The sequence below is a fragment of the Marmota monax genome, unplaced genomic scaffold, assembly GCF_021218885.2.
Source record: "Marmota monax isolate L192 unplaced genomic scaffold, Marmota_monax_Labrador192_F-V1.1 WCK01_AAM20220418_F8-fsc00057, whole genome shotgun sequence".
NCBI lineage: Eukaryota > Metazoa > Chordata > Mammalia > Rodentia > Sciuridae > Marmota > Marmota monax.
Genome location: NW_026693933.1, coordinates 2,922,440 through 2,936,608, shown reverse-complemented (window position 1 = coordinate 2,936,608; position 14,169 = coordinate 2,922,440). Strand labels below are relative to the sequence as shown.

At 34.7% G+C, this 14,169-nt stretch overlaps 1 protein-coding gene across 1 annotated transcript; it reads left to right on the top strand.

The window, feature by feature from the left end:
* Positions 1–9,355: 9,355 nt before the first annotated feature.
* Positions 9,356–13,708, top strand: Sostdc1 (sclerostin domain containing 1). Its single transcript, XM_046463614.2, has 2 exons — positions 9,356–9,746; positions 12,284–13,708. The coding sequence occupies exons 1-2, from the start codon at positions 9,542–9,544 to the stop codon at positions 12,697–12,699; spliced, it is 621 nt and encodes a 206-aa protein (XP_046319570.1). The 5' UTR covers positions 9,356–9,541; the 3' UTR covers positions 12,700–13,708.
* The last annotated feature ends 461 nt before the right edge of the window (positions 13,709–14,169 follow it).

Below are 14,169 nucleotides of genomic sequence, written 5' to 3'. Positions count from 1 at the left end.
TCCAACACCCCATTGCTGAAAGCAGCTGCCGCCATCTTGGGTCACCTCCATCACCATCTTTAGTTGGGGCAATTACCAGTTTGGAATACAGGATAGCCAGGTATCCATAGTTTTCTAATTCCCCCCAATCCCCAGCAGCCTCTAACACAGCAGAGTGACTGCCCAATACAAAACAGCCCTCCATGACAGATGCGCAGCCACCAGAGTACAACACACAAGACCCCCAAGAGAAAGGTTCCTGATTAGGGAGTAGAAAGGGAGAGGGTGAGGGAGATACAGTTTAGAGACTAATTTAGAGGGCAGGAACTGTGAGGTCTACAGGTGAGATGAGGAGACAAAACCCAGTGCCCACATCACTGGAGGAGACCCCAAAGGAGATCCTTGAGGTGCAGTCTCCCAACTGAACCTGCAGGTGCCATACACCACATCCAAGTGTCCTGCACCCAAGACCAACCCTCACACCCTGGTAACCCCCAACATCCTGAGATACCAACTAAGAACAGACAACCCCACCTATTGGATGAGAAGGAAAGTAGGAAAGATACTGATTTCCAACCAAAACAATCCTTGTTTCTTCCTTCGAGATTTTTTTTCCTTTCTTCTTGCTCTTTATTCTCCTGCCCTCACATCCCCAACATATGTGAAACCAATGAATTAGGATGTAGAGGTCTGAGACAACTGAAGAATATATTACAGTTGTGTTGTATATATATTTTTCTTTTTTTCCAATTTTATTTTAACATTTTTTATTTTTTTAAATATATATATGTTTGTTTTATGTACTCTACTGTATTCCCTCTTACTTGTCTACCCAAAATTACTACCTCTCTACTCTCCTGCTACTAACCTTCTTCTTTAGATTTCTCTTTCACACTTCCTAAGATATAATAACTCTATATGCTCATTTCATACTTCCTCAGCATATCTTCCTATACCTCACCCCTGGCTCTTTGTCTACCATCAGAAACTGTAAACCATGTTATAAACCTACTGATTATGTTGTAGATAATAATTGAAATCATGATTTCTGTACATTGTGACCAAACTGTAAATGTCTTAATAACAACTATTTGTTTTTAGGTGGTATTTTGTTTATATTGGGATCTGTTAACATTGTACTTCCCCTCAAAGGAGAGGTATTAGAACCCTACAGTGGCACTATAAACCTATAGGGTAAAAAACAGTAATGCCTCGGATCTACAGAGCTAGAAAGGAAGACACACAATCAACATAAAAGACAAGGGAGGACAGTGCCCCAGTCAAATCAATATACTACATTATTAGAATCCATGGCCAGCACAGCAGATAAAATGACAGAGAAGGAGTTCAGTATGTACATAATTAAAATATTCTGTGAATTAAAGGATAATATAATAGAGAAAATACAGGCAGCAAAAATCATTTTGATAAAGAGCTTCATAAGCAAATACAGGAAGCAAAAGATTACTTCAATGGGAAGATAGAGGTTCTAAAGAAAAACCAAACAGAAATCCTTGAAATGAAAGAAACAATATACCAAATTAAAAGTTAAATTGAAAGCATCACCAACCGATTAGACCTCTTGGAAGACAGAACCTCAGACAATGAAGACAAAATATATAATCTTGAAAAGAATGTAGACAACACAGTGAAAATAGTAAGAAACCGTGAGAGAACATTCAAGAAATATGGGATAGCAAAAAAAGACCAAATTTAAGAGTTATTGGGATAAAGGAAGGCATAGAGGTACAAACCAAAGGAATGAACAATCTATTCAATGAAATATCAGAAAAATTTCCAAACATGAAGAACAAATTGGAAAACCAAATTCAAGAGGCTTACAGGATGCCAAATGTACAAAATCACAACAGATCTACACAAAGAAACATTATAATGAAAATACCTAACATACAGAATAAGGAGAGATATTAAAAGCTACAAGAAAAAGGAATCAGATGACATATAAGGAAAAACGAATTAGGTTATATGCAGATTTATCAACCCAGACCCTGGAAGCTAGAAGATCCTGGAACAACATATATCAAGCTCTGAAAGAAAATGGATGCCAACCAAGAATTTTTTTATCCAGCAAAATTAAGCTTTAGATTTGTTGATGAAATAAAAACCTTCCATGATAAAACAAACAAACAAACAAACAAAAAAAAAAAAACAGCTAGAAAACCTGCACTGTAGAACATCCTTGGCCAAATATTCTATGAAGAGAATGAAAAACAACAATGAAAATCAGCAGAGGGAGATATTACGCTAAAGAAAAAACTAATCAAGAGAGAAACCAAGTCAAGTTAAATACCAAAAATAAACAAAAATGGCTGGGAGTACAAATCATGTCTCAATAATAACCCTGAATGGTAATGGCTTAAACTCACCAATCAAAAGACATATGCTAGCTAACTGCATAAAATAAAACAAAATAATATGTTGCCTCCAAGAGACTCATCTCATAGAAAAGACATACGCAGACTGAAGATGAAAGATTGGGAAAAATCATACCATTCACATGGACTGTGGAAACAAGCAGAAGTTTTCATTCTCGTATCAAATAAAGTAGACTTTAACCTAAAGTTAATCAAAAGGGACAAAGAAGGACATTTCATACTGTTAAGGGAAAACATGCACCAACAAGACATGACAATTACAAATATATATGCCTCAAACAATGGAGCATCTACATTCATCAAACAAACTCTTCTCAAGTTCAAGAGTCAACTTGACTACAACAGAATAATTTAGGATGACTTTAACACACCTCTTTCACCACTGGATAGATCTTCCAAACAAAAGCTAAACAAAGAAACTATAAAACTCAATAATACAATCAATAACTTAGACTTAACAGACATATATAGAATATTTCATCCATCAACAAGTGAATACACTTTCTTCTCAGAAGCACATGGATCTTTCTCTAAAATAGAGCATATATTATGCCATAAAGCAACTATTAGCAAATACAAAAAAAGTAGAGATAGTACATGCATTCTATCAGATCAAAATGGTAATGAAATTAGAAATAAATGATAAAATAAGAGATAAAAGCTACTCCAACACCTGGAGACTAAATAATATGCTACTGAATGTACAATGGGTTGCAAAAGACATCAAGGAGAAGATTAAAAATATTTTAGAGGTGAATGAGAACACAGATACAACATATCGAAATATCTCTGGGACACTATAAAGGCAGTTCTAAGAGGAAAGTTCTTTGTATGAAGGTCTTTCCTTAAAAGAAGAAAAAGTTAACAAATAAATGACCTAACATTACATCTCGAAGCCCTAGAAAAAGAACACACCAACACCAAAAGCAGCAGAAGACAGGAAAAAATTAAAATCAGAGTTGAAATCAATGAAATTGAAACAAAGGAAACAGTTGAAAATTTTGACAAAACAAAACATTGTTTCTTCAAATAAATAAATAAAATTGACAAACTCTTAGCCATGCTAACAAAGAGAAGGAGAGAGAAAACTCCAATCACTAACATATGTGATGAAAAAGGAAAAATCACAATAGACATTCCAGAAATACAGAAGATATTTAGAAATTATTTTGAAAACTTGTACTCCAATAAGATAGAGAATATTGAAGGCATCAACAAATTTCTAGAGGCATATGAGTTGCCCAAATTGAATTAGGATGATATACACAATTTAAACACATCAATTTCAAGCCAGGAAATAGAAGACACCATCAGAAGCCTACCAACCAAGAAAAGCCCAAGACCAGATGAATACACAGCTGAGTTCTACAAGATCTATAAAGAAGAACTAATGCCTATACTCTACAAATTATTTTGTAAAATAGAAAAAGAGGGAGCACTTCTAAACTCATTCTATGAGGCCAATATCACCCTGATTCCAAAGCCAGGCAAAAGAAAACTTCAGACCAATATCTCTAATAAATACAGATGCAAAAATTCTCAATACAATTCTGGCAAATCAAATACAAAAACATATCAAAAAGATAGTGCACCACAATCAAATGGGGTTCATCACAGGGATGCAAGGATGTTTCAATATACAGAAATCAATAAATATAATTTATCACATCAATAGACTTAAAGATGAGAATCATATGATTATCTCAGTAAATGCAGAAATAGCATTCTACAAAATATAGCACTCATACATGTTCAAAACACTAGAAAAACTGCGGATTACAGGAACATATCTCAACCTCATAAAAGCTTTCTATGCTAAGCCTCAGGCCAACATCATTTTAAATAGAGAAAAATTGAAAGCATTTCCTCTAAAAACTGGAACAAGACAGGAATATTCTCTTTCATCACTTTTATTTAACACTATTTAACATAGTTCTTGAAACACTGGCCAGAGCAATTAGACAGATGAAAGAAATTAAAGGGATACATGTAAGAAAAGAAGAACTCAGATTAGCACTATTTGCTGATGACATAGTTCTGTATCTAGAAGACTCAAAAAATCCCACCAGGAAACTTCTAGAACAAGTAAATGAATTCAGCAAAGTAGGAGGACACAAAATCAACACCCATAAATCAAAGGCATTTCTGTATATCAGAGACAAATCCTATGAAAGGGAAACAAGAAAAACCACCCCATATAAATAGCCTCAAAAAAATAAATATGTGGGAATTAACATAACAAAAGAGTTGAAAGATTTCTACAATGAAAACTACAGAATGCTAAAAGAAGAAATTAAAGAAGACCTTAGAAGATGCAAAGATCTTCCTTGTTCTTGGATAGGCAGAATTAATATTGTTAAAATGATCACACTACCAAAAGCACTATACAGATTTAATGCAATTCCAATCAAAATATCAATAACATTTCTCATAGAAATAGAAAAAGCAAACATGAAATTCATCTGGAAAAATACTCTTTTCCAGAATAGCCAAAGCAATCCTCAGCAAGAATAGTGAAGCAGGTGGCACCACTATACCAGACTTTAAACTATACTACAGAGCAATAGTAACAAAAATGGCATGGTATTGGTACCAAAATAGACTTGTAGACCAATGGTACAGAATAGAGGACACAGAGACAAACTCTCATAATTACAGTTATATTAAATAAAGGCCCCCAAAACGTACATTGGAGAAAAGATAGCCTCTTCAAAAAATAGTGCTGGGAAAACTGGAAATCCATATGCAACAAAATGAAATTAAACCTCTATCTTTCACCATGCACAAAACTCAATTCAAAGTGGATCAAGGACTTAGGAATTAGACCAGAGACCCTGCACCTAATAGAAAAAAAATGTAAGCCTACATCTCCATCATGTCTGATTAGGCTCCAACTTCCTTATTAAGCCTATTATAGCACAAGAAATAAAATCAAGAATCAATAAATGGGATGGATTCAAACTGAAAATCTTCTCCTCAGCAAAAGAAACAATCAGTGAGGTGAAGAGAGAGCCTACAGAATGAAAGCAAATTTTTACCACATGCACATTAGATAGAGCACTAATCTCTAGGATATATAAAGTACTCAAAAAGCTAAACACCAAAAAAAAAAATACCCCAATCAATAAATGGGTCAAGGAACTGAACAGACACCCCGCAGAAGACACATCTCTAGCAATTAGAGAAATGCAAATCAAAACTACTCCAAGATTTCATTTTACTCTATTCAGAATGGCAGCTATTAAGAACACAAAAAACAATAAATGTTGGTGAGGATGTTGGGACAAAGGCACACTCATACATTGCTGGTGGGACTGCAAATTGGTGCAGCCAATATGAAAAACAGTATGGAGATTCCTTGGAAAGCTGGGAATGAAACCACCATTTGACCCAGCTATCCCTTTCCTTGGTCTATACCCAAAGGACTTAAAAACAGCATACTACAGTGACACAGCCACATCAATGTTTATAGCAGCACAATTCACAATAGTTAAATCTTGGAACCAACCCATATGCCGCTCAGCAGATGAGTGGATAAAGAAAATGTAGTATATATACACAATGGAATATTTCTCAGCAATAAAAGAGAATAAAATCATGGCATTTGCAGGTAAATGGATGGAGTTTTAGAATATAATGCTAAGTGAAGTTAGTCAATCTCAAAAAACCAAAAGCCAAATATTTTCTCTGATGTAAGGAGCCTGATTCATAGTGGGATCTTGGGAAGGCAAACATGGGAGGACTAGACAAACTCTAGATAGGGTAAAGGGGTGGGAGGGAAAGGGAGGAGGAATGGGGATAAAAAAAGATGGTGGAATGAGATGGATATCATTACCCTAAATACATGTATGAAGAAACGAATGGTGTGACTCTTCTTTGTATACAACCAGAGATATGAAAAATTGTACACTCTCTTTATAATATGAATTGTAATGCATTCTACTGTCATATAACAAATTAAAATAAGAAAAAAAAGATTTACAAATGGCTTAATGACCACTATTTATTTTTACACTAATAATATTACATTGATTGTTTATAGTTGTATAACAACCCCTCAGTTATTTTTTATAAGTTTATTGTCTTCTAGATCCTTTAGGTGCCTCTGGTTCAACATCTTTTATAAGGCTGCATTCAGGGTATAGGCCAGGGCTGCATCCTCATCTGAAGGATTGAGTGTGAGAGAATTTGCTTCTGAGCTCACACATGTTGTTGACAGAATTCTGGGCCATTTGGCTGAGGGCCTCTCTTCCTCATTAGTTACATGCATGGGATCCTTCACAGCAAAGCTAACATCAAGGCGAGCTTCCATCAGAGTATGTAGGCAATATAGCTACAGCAGATGAGCAAGACAGAAGTCATAGTCTTTTGGGAACCTAGTCTTAGAAAGAAGTCACATCTCATCATGTGAATGGATTATATTCATAGGAAGTTAGTCACTAGACTCATCCTTCACTAAAGAAAAAGAGATTGCTGCTAGGGTGTGAATACCTTCAGAAAAAAATTATTGGCAACCATGTTAACCTATCACAAATACTCACCAATCTTTTCTTTGGTAAAGGACTTTTTCTATATTTCTTACTATCTAATTTACTGCTTATCCAGTGATATTTATAAAATAGAAATGGTTCATCTGTGATGAAGCCTGCCATCTCATCAGGCAAGTATAGGTAGGATGCTGAATCCAGACTCAGAGTTAGAGGCAGGAGAAGTTTCTTAGTCCTAGTGATATCTAAACAAGACTTGAAGGAAAAGTAGGTATTGACCCAGGAAGACAAGGGCAAGGTAAGGATGTCCTAAGCAGTGGGCAAAGCATATATCTACAAAGGTCTGAAGTTGAGAATCTATTATGATGTTCACTGTCTACACCCATAATCTTATCAGAGTATTTCAGTTTGTGAGAATTCTTAATGATGTTGTTTTAAACTGATGGGAATACTAATATTAAATTTATGATTATTTCTCTTTTTTCAGAGTAGTTTTCTAAACTCAGTCCCACAAAATATGTATTTCCTTAAGAACTCTGAAATTTTCTTGTCCAATATACCAACTGCATTGCCTTCTCTTCTAATTTTGCTTCTGCCAATGGTGATATCCTAAGGCTGAGCCTATAGAATATAGGTGTATAGTAAATTTAACAGTTTTATTATATTAACTTGATCAATTTGTTAACTCAACCTGACAATTAAATTCAAATTTAATATCTTTTGCTCTAACATAGAAGATAAAATGCATTGGAGAAGTGTTAGATACTCTGAATCTCTTACTTCCTATAGGCATTGGATCTACATGTCAATGGTGAATATTAACATGTTTTGTGTAATTGGTTTCAAGTCTCCTGATAAGCAGGACAAGAGATTCTTTATAATTAGTATTTAAGAAGGATGGTTGGTATATAATCTCCATTTTCCTAAAATAAACTGATATTTTACTTTCCAGAAAAAGTGTTAGGATAAATGACTACATACAACCTTAAGATAGAGATCTGATTATTATTAAGAGGTATGAATACATTAAATTTTTTTGGCTCTAATTTTTAAAGCTTTTATTGTGTAACATTTTGAACACACACAAGAATAAACAAAATAGAATACCCATAATCCTTCTTTAATAATAATTAACTCCTGACCAATCTTTCAACACCTACACCTCAACCATCCCTTCATGTATTATTTTTGAATTTTATTCCCTGTCCTGTATCATTTCATCAGCAGATATTTTGGTATTTTCCTCTAAAAGAGAAGCAGTCATTGTTTTAAAATAAAATTACAGTACCATTTTCCTCCTGAATAAAGAAAAACATTTGCTTATTATTGTCAAATAATTATTCTTTTATTCTTGCTTTTACTTTCTTTGTAAAATAAGATGAATGGATAGATAATTTGTGGTTCTCATTCAGGGATGGATTTTACCCACTAGGGGGACATTTGGCAACATTGGAGGGTTTTTTTTAATTTAATTTTTTTTTTTTTTTTTTTTTTTTTTTTGCAACCAGGGATTGTTACTGGCATCTAGTGGGTAAAGCCAGGGATGCTGCTAAACATACAGGATAGGGCCCCAAAATGAATTGCTTTTTCCACAATATCAATAGTGCTACTGTGGATAAACCCAGAGAAGGGGAGAGAGAGATAGAGAGAGACAGACAGACAGACATTAGTGATCTAATGTCAATTAATAGAACATTTGTTCCAGGTATGGATAACGTAGCTCAGAAAAATACAGCACTTCTCACTTGTGCAGCAGAATCAAATTAAGTAATGAGCAAAATGTTTAATAAATATGGGTAGAATCTGTGTTCTGCAGCAAAAGAAAAACCTAGAAAAAATTATTTTGAATTTGCTAAACAACAATCCGTCAGGAATGATTTTCTTTCGTATAAAGTGGTGCTGTGAATGTTAATGCTTGTGGCGTAGTTTTAAGATGAAAATTAGTATGAGTTACTTGAATTCAGGCAGAACTTGCTTGTTATTCTCCACAGAATCCTGGCAATAATTTACCTAGCAGCACAGTAGTTCACGCACATCAAAGCAGCCTTCTTTAAGTGTGTCCAGCGGGCAGATTTTTAGCTCTGTGACTTACACTTGGAAAAAAAAAAGTTCCCTTCTTGAGAGACAAAACATGTTTAACTAAGCACTTCATGTAAATCCTACACTGTGTAAACTCATATGAATTCCTCTTGTTATCTGGGAAGAAGCCCCTCCATGCCTCAAATACTCTAAAATCTGAGGCAAAAAGAGAACAAATGTGGGAAAGTCTCCTCAAATGAACAGCAACGTGTTTTTATTTAAATTAAACTTGAACATGAACTAGATTCAGGAGAGGAAATGGCAGAGGAGAGTCGGGAGTTGCTATAGGATGTGTCTGCCTGCTTCGGGCTCCCAGACAAGTGAAGTCCAACTCTGACATTTCAGGCAATTTGTATACCAAGCTCCTCCTTTTCTGCAGCCTTCTTTTCCATTGGTAAAATTCTTTTGCAGGGTCAAGTAGGGATCCCACCCCTTCTCTGTGTTTTCACTCTGAAGCCCTATACAACTTTACACCTGAATGAAAGCCAAACCTCTGTGGATATATAAAGGGAACCTTGAGGAGGAATTTCACAGCTACAGTGCAGAAGCAGAGGGACAGGAACAAACCAGCTCTCCAGTCAAGCAGATCCTCTACTCACCATGCTTCCTCCTGCCATTCATTTCTATCTCATTCCCCTTGCATGCATCCTAATGAAAAGCTGTTTGGCTTTTAAAAATGATGCCACAGAAATCCTTTATTCACATGTAGTTAAACCTGTTCCAGCACACCCAAGCAGCAACAGCACGTTGAATCAAGCCAGAAATGGAGGCAGGCATTTCAGTAACACTGGACTGGATCGAAACAGTAAGTGTGTTCTACTTTGTGTAGATTTTCTTCTTTTTTGGTAGCATTAGCTCACATTCCCGTAAAATCATTCCATTGTTAACTAACTTGAACTATATATATTTTGCAAACAATCTGGGAGCAATCTGCTGTATGCATAGATTGGCATTCTTCCTTAGGTAGTGATTTTAGAGTTATCGTAATGAAAACAGTGGCTTCATAATGCTAGTACAAAGTTTAGTTTTACAAACATCCACAAAGAAAATGTACCTAAGAATTAAGTTGTTGCTTTTCTTAAAACTATGCAAAAATGAGAATTTTTAAAAGCATTGTTCTACATCATTTAAGTTTAGGTTGTTTTATCAGTTTAATTCAGGACCTGTGCAATTTTGGTAGAGTGTATAAAGGTAGCTCACCCTAAGTACATATAGGAGATAACAAGGGGAAAAGGCAAGCTTTCAGAGGAGGGGAAAAAAAAATTGTCCACGTGGATTTCTATAACACTTCTACTGAAATGTTTAAAGTTTTGATGATGCTCAATGTAAAAGAGGGATTAAACTCAAAATGTTGGAGCCACATTTTTCTGAAATCATTTCTTATTAAAAAATCAAATTTTAGGTAATTATATATTTCTGTGAAATATGGAGAACCTTTTTATGACTTAAGATATTTAAAATGACAGTAATGTTTTGTACAGGAAGCATTCTTTTGCCCTTTTCTGTTTAATTGGCACACTAATTGACCACTAATTAAGAGGATTCAAATTTCTTCTAACTTTTGTTTCATTCTTTCCCTTAGAAGAGTTCACATGCTAATAATCGGGTTTTAAGAGAGACAGAAACAGTGTACAGGAAATCTTCACAAATCATTTTGCACCTCCTCCTTAAACTCCATTCAACTGTTAAAGTAGTTTTGACCTCTGAAAAGACAGAGCTAAAAAGACTGGTAATGTCTTCCTAAGAAATCCAAGGTGTTTTTATTTTCGTGAAGATATATGTTTTTAAGAACATAGGCATATCTGATTACTATTATATTACTATGCAATGTGGTGGGTATTCATTGTCAATGAACTGTCATTGCAAAAATGCTGAATCTACGTGCACAGGAACAAAAAACTAGATAAATCAAAATCATCTCTGGCTGTTTCCAGGTGCATTCCTAAGGCAGCTGCAGGAAGGTGAGCTGGGCTCAGAAATAGGCAAGCCCAGCACACTGCCCAGGCAAATTGTTTAACCTTTAATTTCAGTCCCACAACTCTAGATCTATATATATGCATGTATATACACATATATTTTCCCACAACTATCACATTTCCCTTAGGCTATATCTCTTACCTCAGAAGTGCTAGGGCACAGAAATGAAGTAAAACTCCTAATCCACATTATAATTAGAGTTACCTTGCAGTATTCTATGTACAACCACTTCAGTGTATTTTATATTTTATATTTTTAAACATTTCGTCAACTTATGCTTTTAAATGTTCTTTTTAAAATATTGGTTAACAGGACTTGATTTCTTTCCAAGTTTGTTATAAGCAATTCTCCTAAAGTTTAGATAACAAAACAATGGTAAGAAAAACTTTAAATATTTAAAGATTAATTTTTATTTTAATTACATAAAACATGTAATAAAAAACAGCTAATTAAGGAACAAACTTGTCAAATGTGAATAACTAAAACAAAAAGTTTGCCACAACCAATATTCAGGAAATGAACACCGTGGTTCCTTTTGCAGTTGTAAATCAGACATGTTAGGTATTTTTCTGCCATAAAATTCATGGAAATGTAGCCAAGTTGTTATGGCAACCATACGTTCCTGATTTAGGGGTTTTTATATTCTTTAAATTTTGAGTTGTAGTGGCATTTTGAATTTCAAACATTTTACTATTGGTATTTTAAAAACATGGCTTGGGAATTTATGTTTAAAATGTAGTTACTAAGTTTGATGTGCAAAATGTCAGAGGTTATACCCATATGATTCTATGCAGCTGAAATCTATAAGTGAAATCAAGTATTACAGAGCGAATCTTCACTGCCTACAATATTTAAATACTTTCCACATTTTCTCAACAGATAAAAAAAACTAATTAAAAGCACTTGCAGACATTAGCCAATATGACCCATGAGAAAGAGAACATGAAAGTGCACTCTTTTGGACTCATTGAAGAATGAATATTTACACATAAGTGGAATAGCTGCTGAACCCTTTTTGGGAAGTGAGACTAAGCAAATGAGATTTTCAAATATTCTAATAAACAATTAGCTAATGTTTTACATGAAAAAAATCAGTCTTAAGATTATTTTTTTTCAAAAAAATGTTATAGCCTTTATGTAAACTGATGATTTTCATGAAAGTGTCTCTAACAACTATTTAGCAGATTTTTGCACTGTGAAAACAAAAGTAGATGCTAACTTTCTCTTTAGCAGTTTGTTACCATTTGAATATTATTTTGTCAATACAAATTATTATTATTATTATTATTATTATTATTATTATTATTATTTTAATCTTCATCTGCTTTTTGTCTTTGATACATGTTCTTTTCCAATATTTTGCAGGTCGGGTTCAAGTAGGTTGCCGGGAGCTTCGCTCTACCAAATACATCTCTGATGGCCAGTGCACCAGTATCAGCCCTCTGAAGGAGCTGGTATGTGCTGGTGAGTGCTTGCCTCTGCCAGTGCTTCCTAACTGGATTGGAGGAGGGTATGGAACAAAATACTGGAGCAGGAGGAGCTCCCAGGAATGGAGGTGTGTTAATGACAAAACACGCACCCAGAGAATCCAGCTGCAATGTCAAGATGGCAGCACACGCACCTACAAAATCACTGTGGTCACTGCCTGCAAATGCAAGAGGTACACCCGGCAGCATAATGAGTCCAGTCACAACTTTGAGAGTGTGTCGCCTGCCAAACCAGCCCAGCATCACAGAGAGCGGAAAAGAGCTAGCAAATCCAGCAAGCACAGCATGAGTTAGAACTCATACTCTCAGACTGAACTGCCTAGAAACCATCTGCTTTACAGATTTGATTGCTTGGAAGACTCAAGCCTGCCATTGCTATTTTCTCACTCGAAAGTAAATGCTTTCTGCTTTGATAGAGCCCAGAAAACTGTCCTAAGTATCAGGACCTTCTCTGGGAATTGCTTTTCCTTTTCAAGTTCTTCAAGATATATGTATGTTCATGAGTGCAATTTGCATTTAAATCCCACACATCCTGTAGTTTTAATTCCCCATACTTTTAAAAACTATTGACACAATATACACCCCTAAACCCGAATCATTATATCCTAAAAGTGAAAAAAGGCTCTCTCACTCTCCATTCCCTCACCTATCTCTACCCTTTCCAAACAAAAATCCCTTCAAAACAGAAAAGTTTTTTTTTTTTTAAGTTGTTGCCATGAATCTTCCCAGTAACATTTCGGAAAGGTGCTTTTTTAGTAATTTTCAGGGGAACAATTTAGCAGGCAGAAGAGATTTTCTTTTGAAAGAAAGAGAAAGAACTTGTGACATTTCACTTCAAAAATAAGCCCTCTAGCTTTTTACAGTCTCATAGTATGAAATTATACCTTGCATGCTGACCCTCGCTTGGAATGGAATGCCAGAAATGCATGGCAGCAGCTAATAAGTAAAGCTGATTAACTATTTATTTGTCAATGTTATTATTTAATGAGCTCTCACATGTGATTTTTTTCAAAATGTTAATTTTTTTATGTTTTAAAGCTTTTTCATGTACCTAAATATTTTCCTATATGATTTGTGGTTGATCTAGATATATGAAATTACATGTAGATATGTAAAATAAATATTTTAGTCTCCTTATTACATATGTGTTTCATCATGAACTTTATCAAACATGGATCTTTGAAATCACTAAGATGCTTTGTAAAATTGAAATATGTAATACTTTAGTCTGTGCAATCAGAAGGTGAATTGACCTTCAATTCTATTAGTTTCTTTTAACAAAAATAAACACTGCCAAAAGTTATTGTCCTTGTCTATAACATATATAAAGGGGCACATGTTTGCAAAAACTATGAAATAAAGGTATGAGAGTAATTTTCTTTTTAAGCTAGGATTGACCTCAGGGCTTTGTACATGCTAACCATATACTCTACCACTGACCTACATCCCCAGCCACATTTATTGCTTTTTTTTTTTTTTTTTTTTTTTACTGTCACATTCAAACATGGACAGAAATGTCTTTAATAAGTGAAAGCAAAGAGAGAAAAAAGGAGACCATCTCTTCAGTAAATGGGATGGTTGAAAAAGTTGGGTGGCAGTCCAGCAGTGAGTTGTAATAAGAATATCAAATTTATATATACCACTAGATGCCAAGTCTGCTGCACATTATAATCACCTGGGGGAGATATTATAAGACCCAATGCCTTGGCTTCTATGCAAGTTACATCAGAATTTCTGTGAGTGGAATTCAGATATCAGCAGTTT

Bases quoted from the DNA above. Each gene is read 5' to 3' on its own strand.
- Sostdc1 (XM_046463614.2), top strand. From the start codon at position 9,542: ATGCTTCCTCCTGCCATTCATTTCTATCTCATTCCCCTTGCATGCATC. The intron at 9,747-12,283 runs GTAAGTGTGTTC...AATATTTTGCAG, and splicing joins CACTGGACTGGATCGAAACA to GTCGGGTTCAAGTAGGTTGC.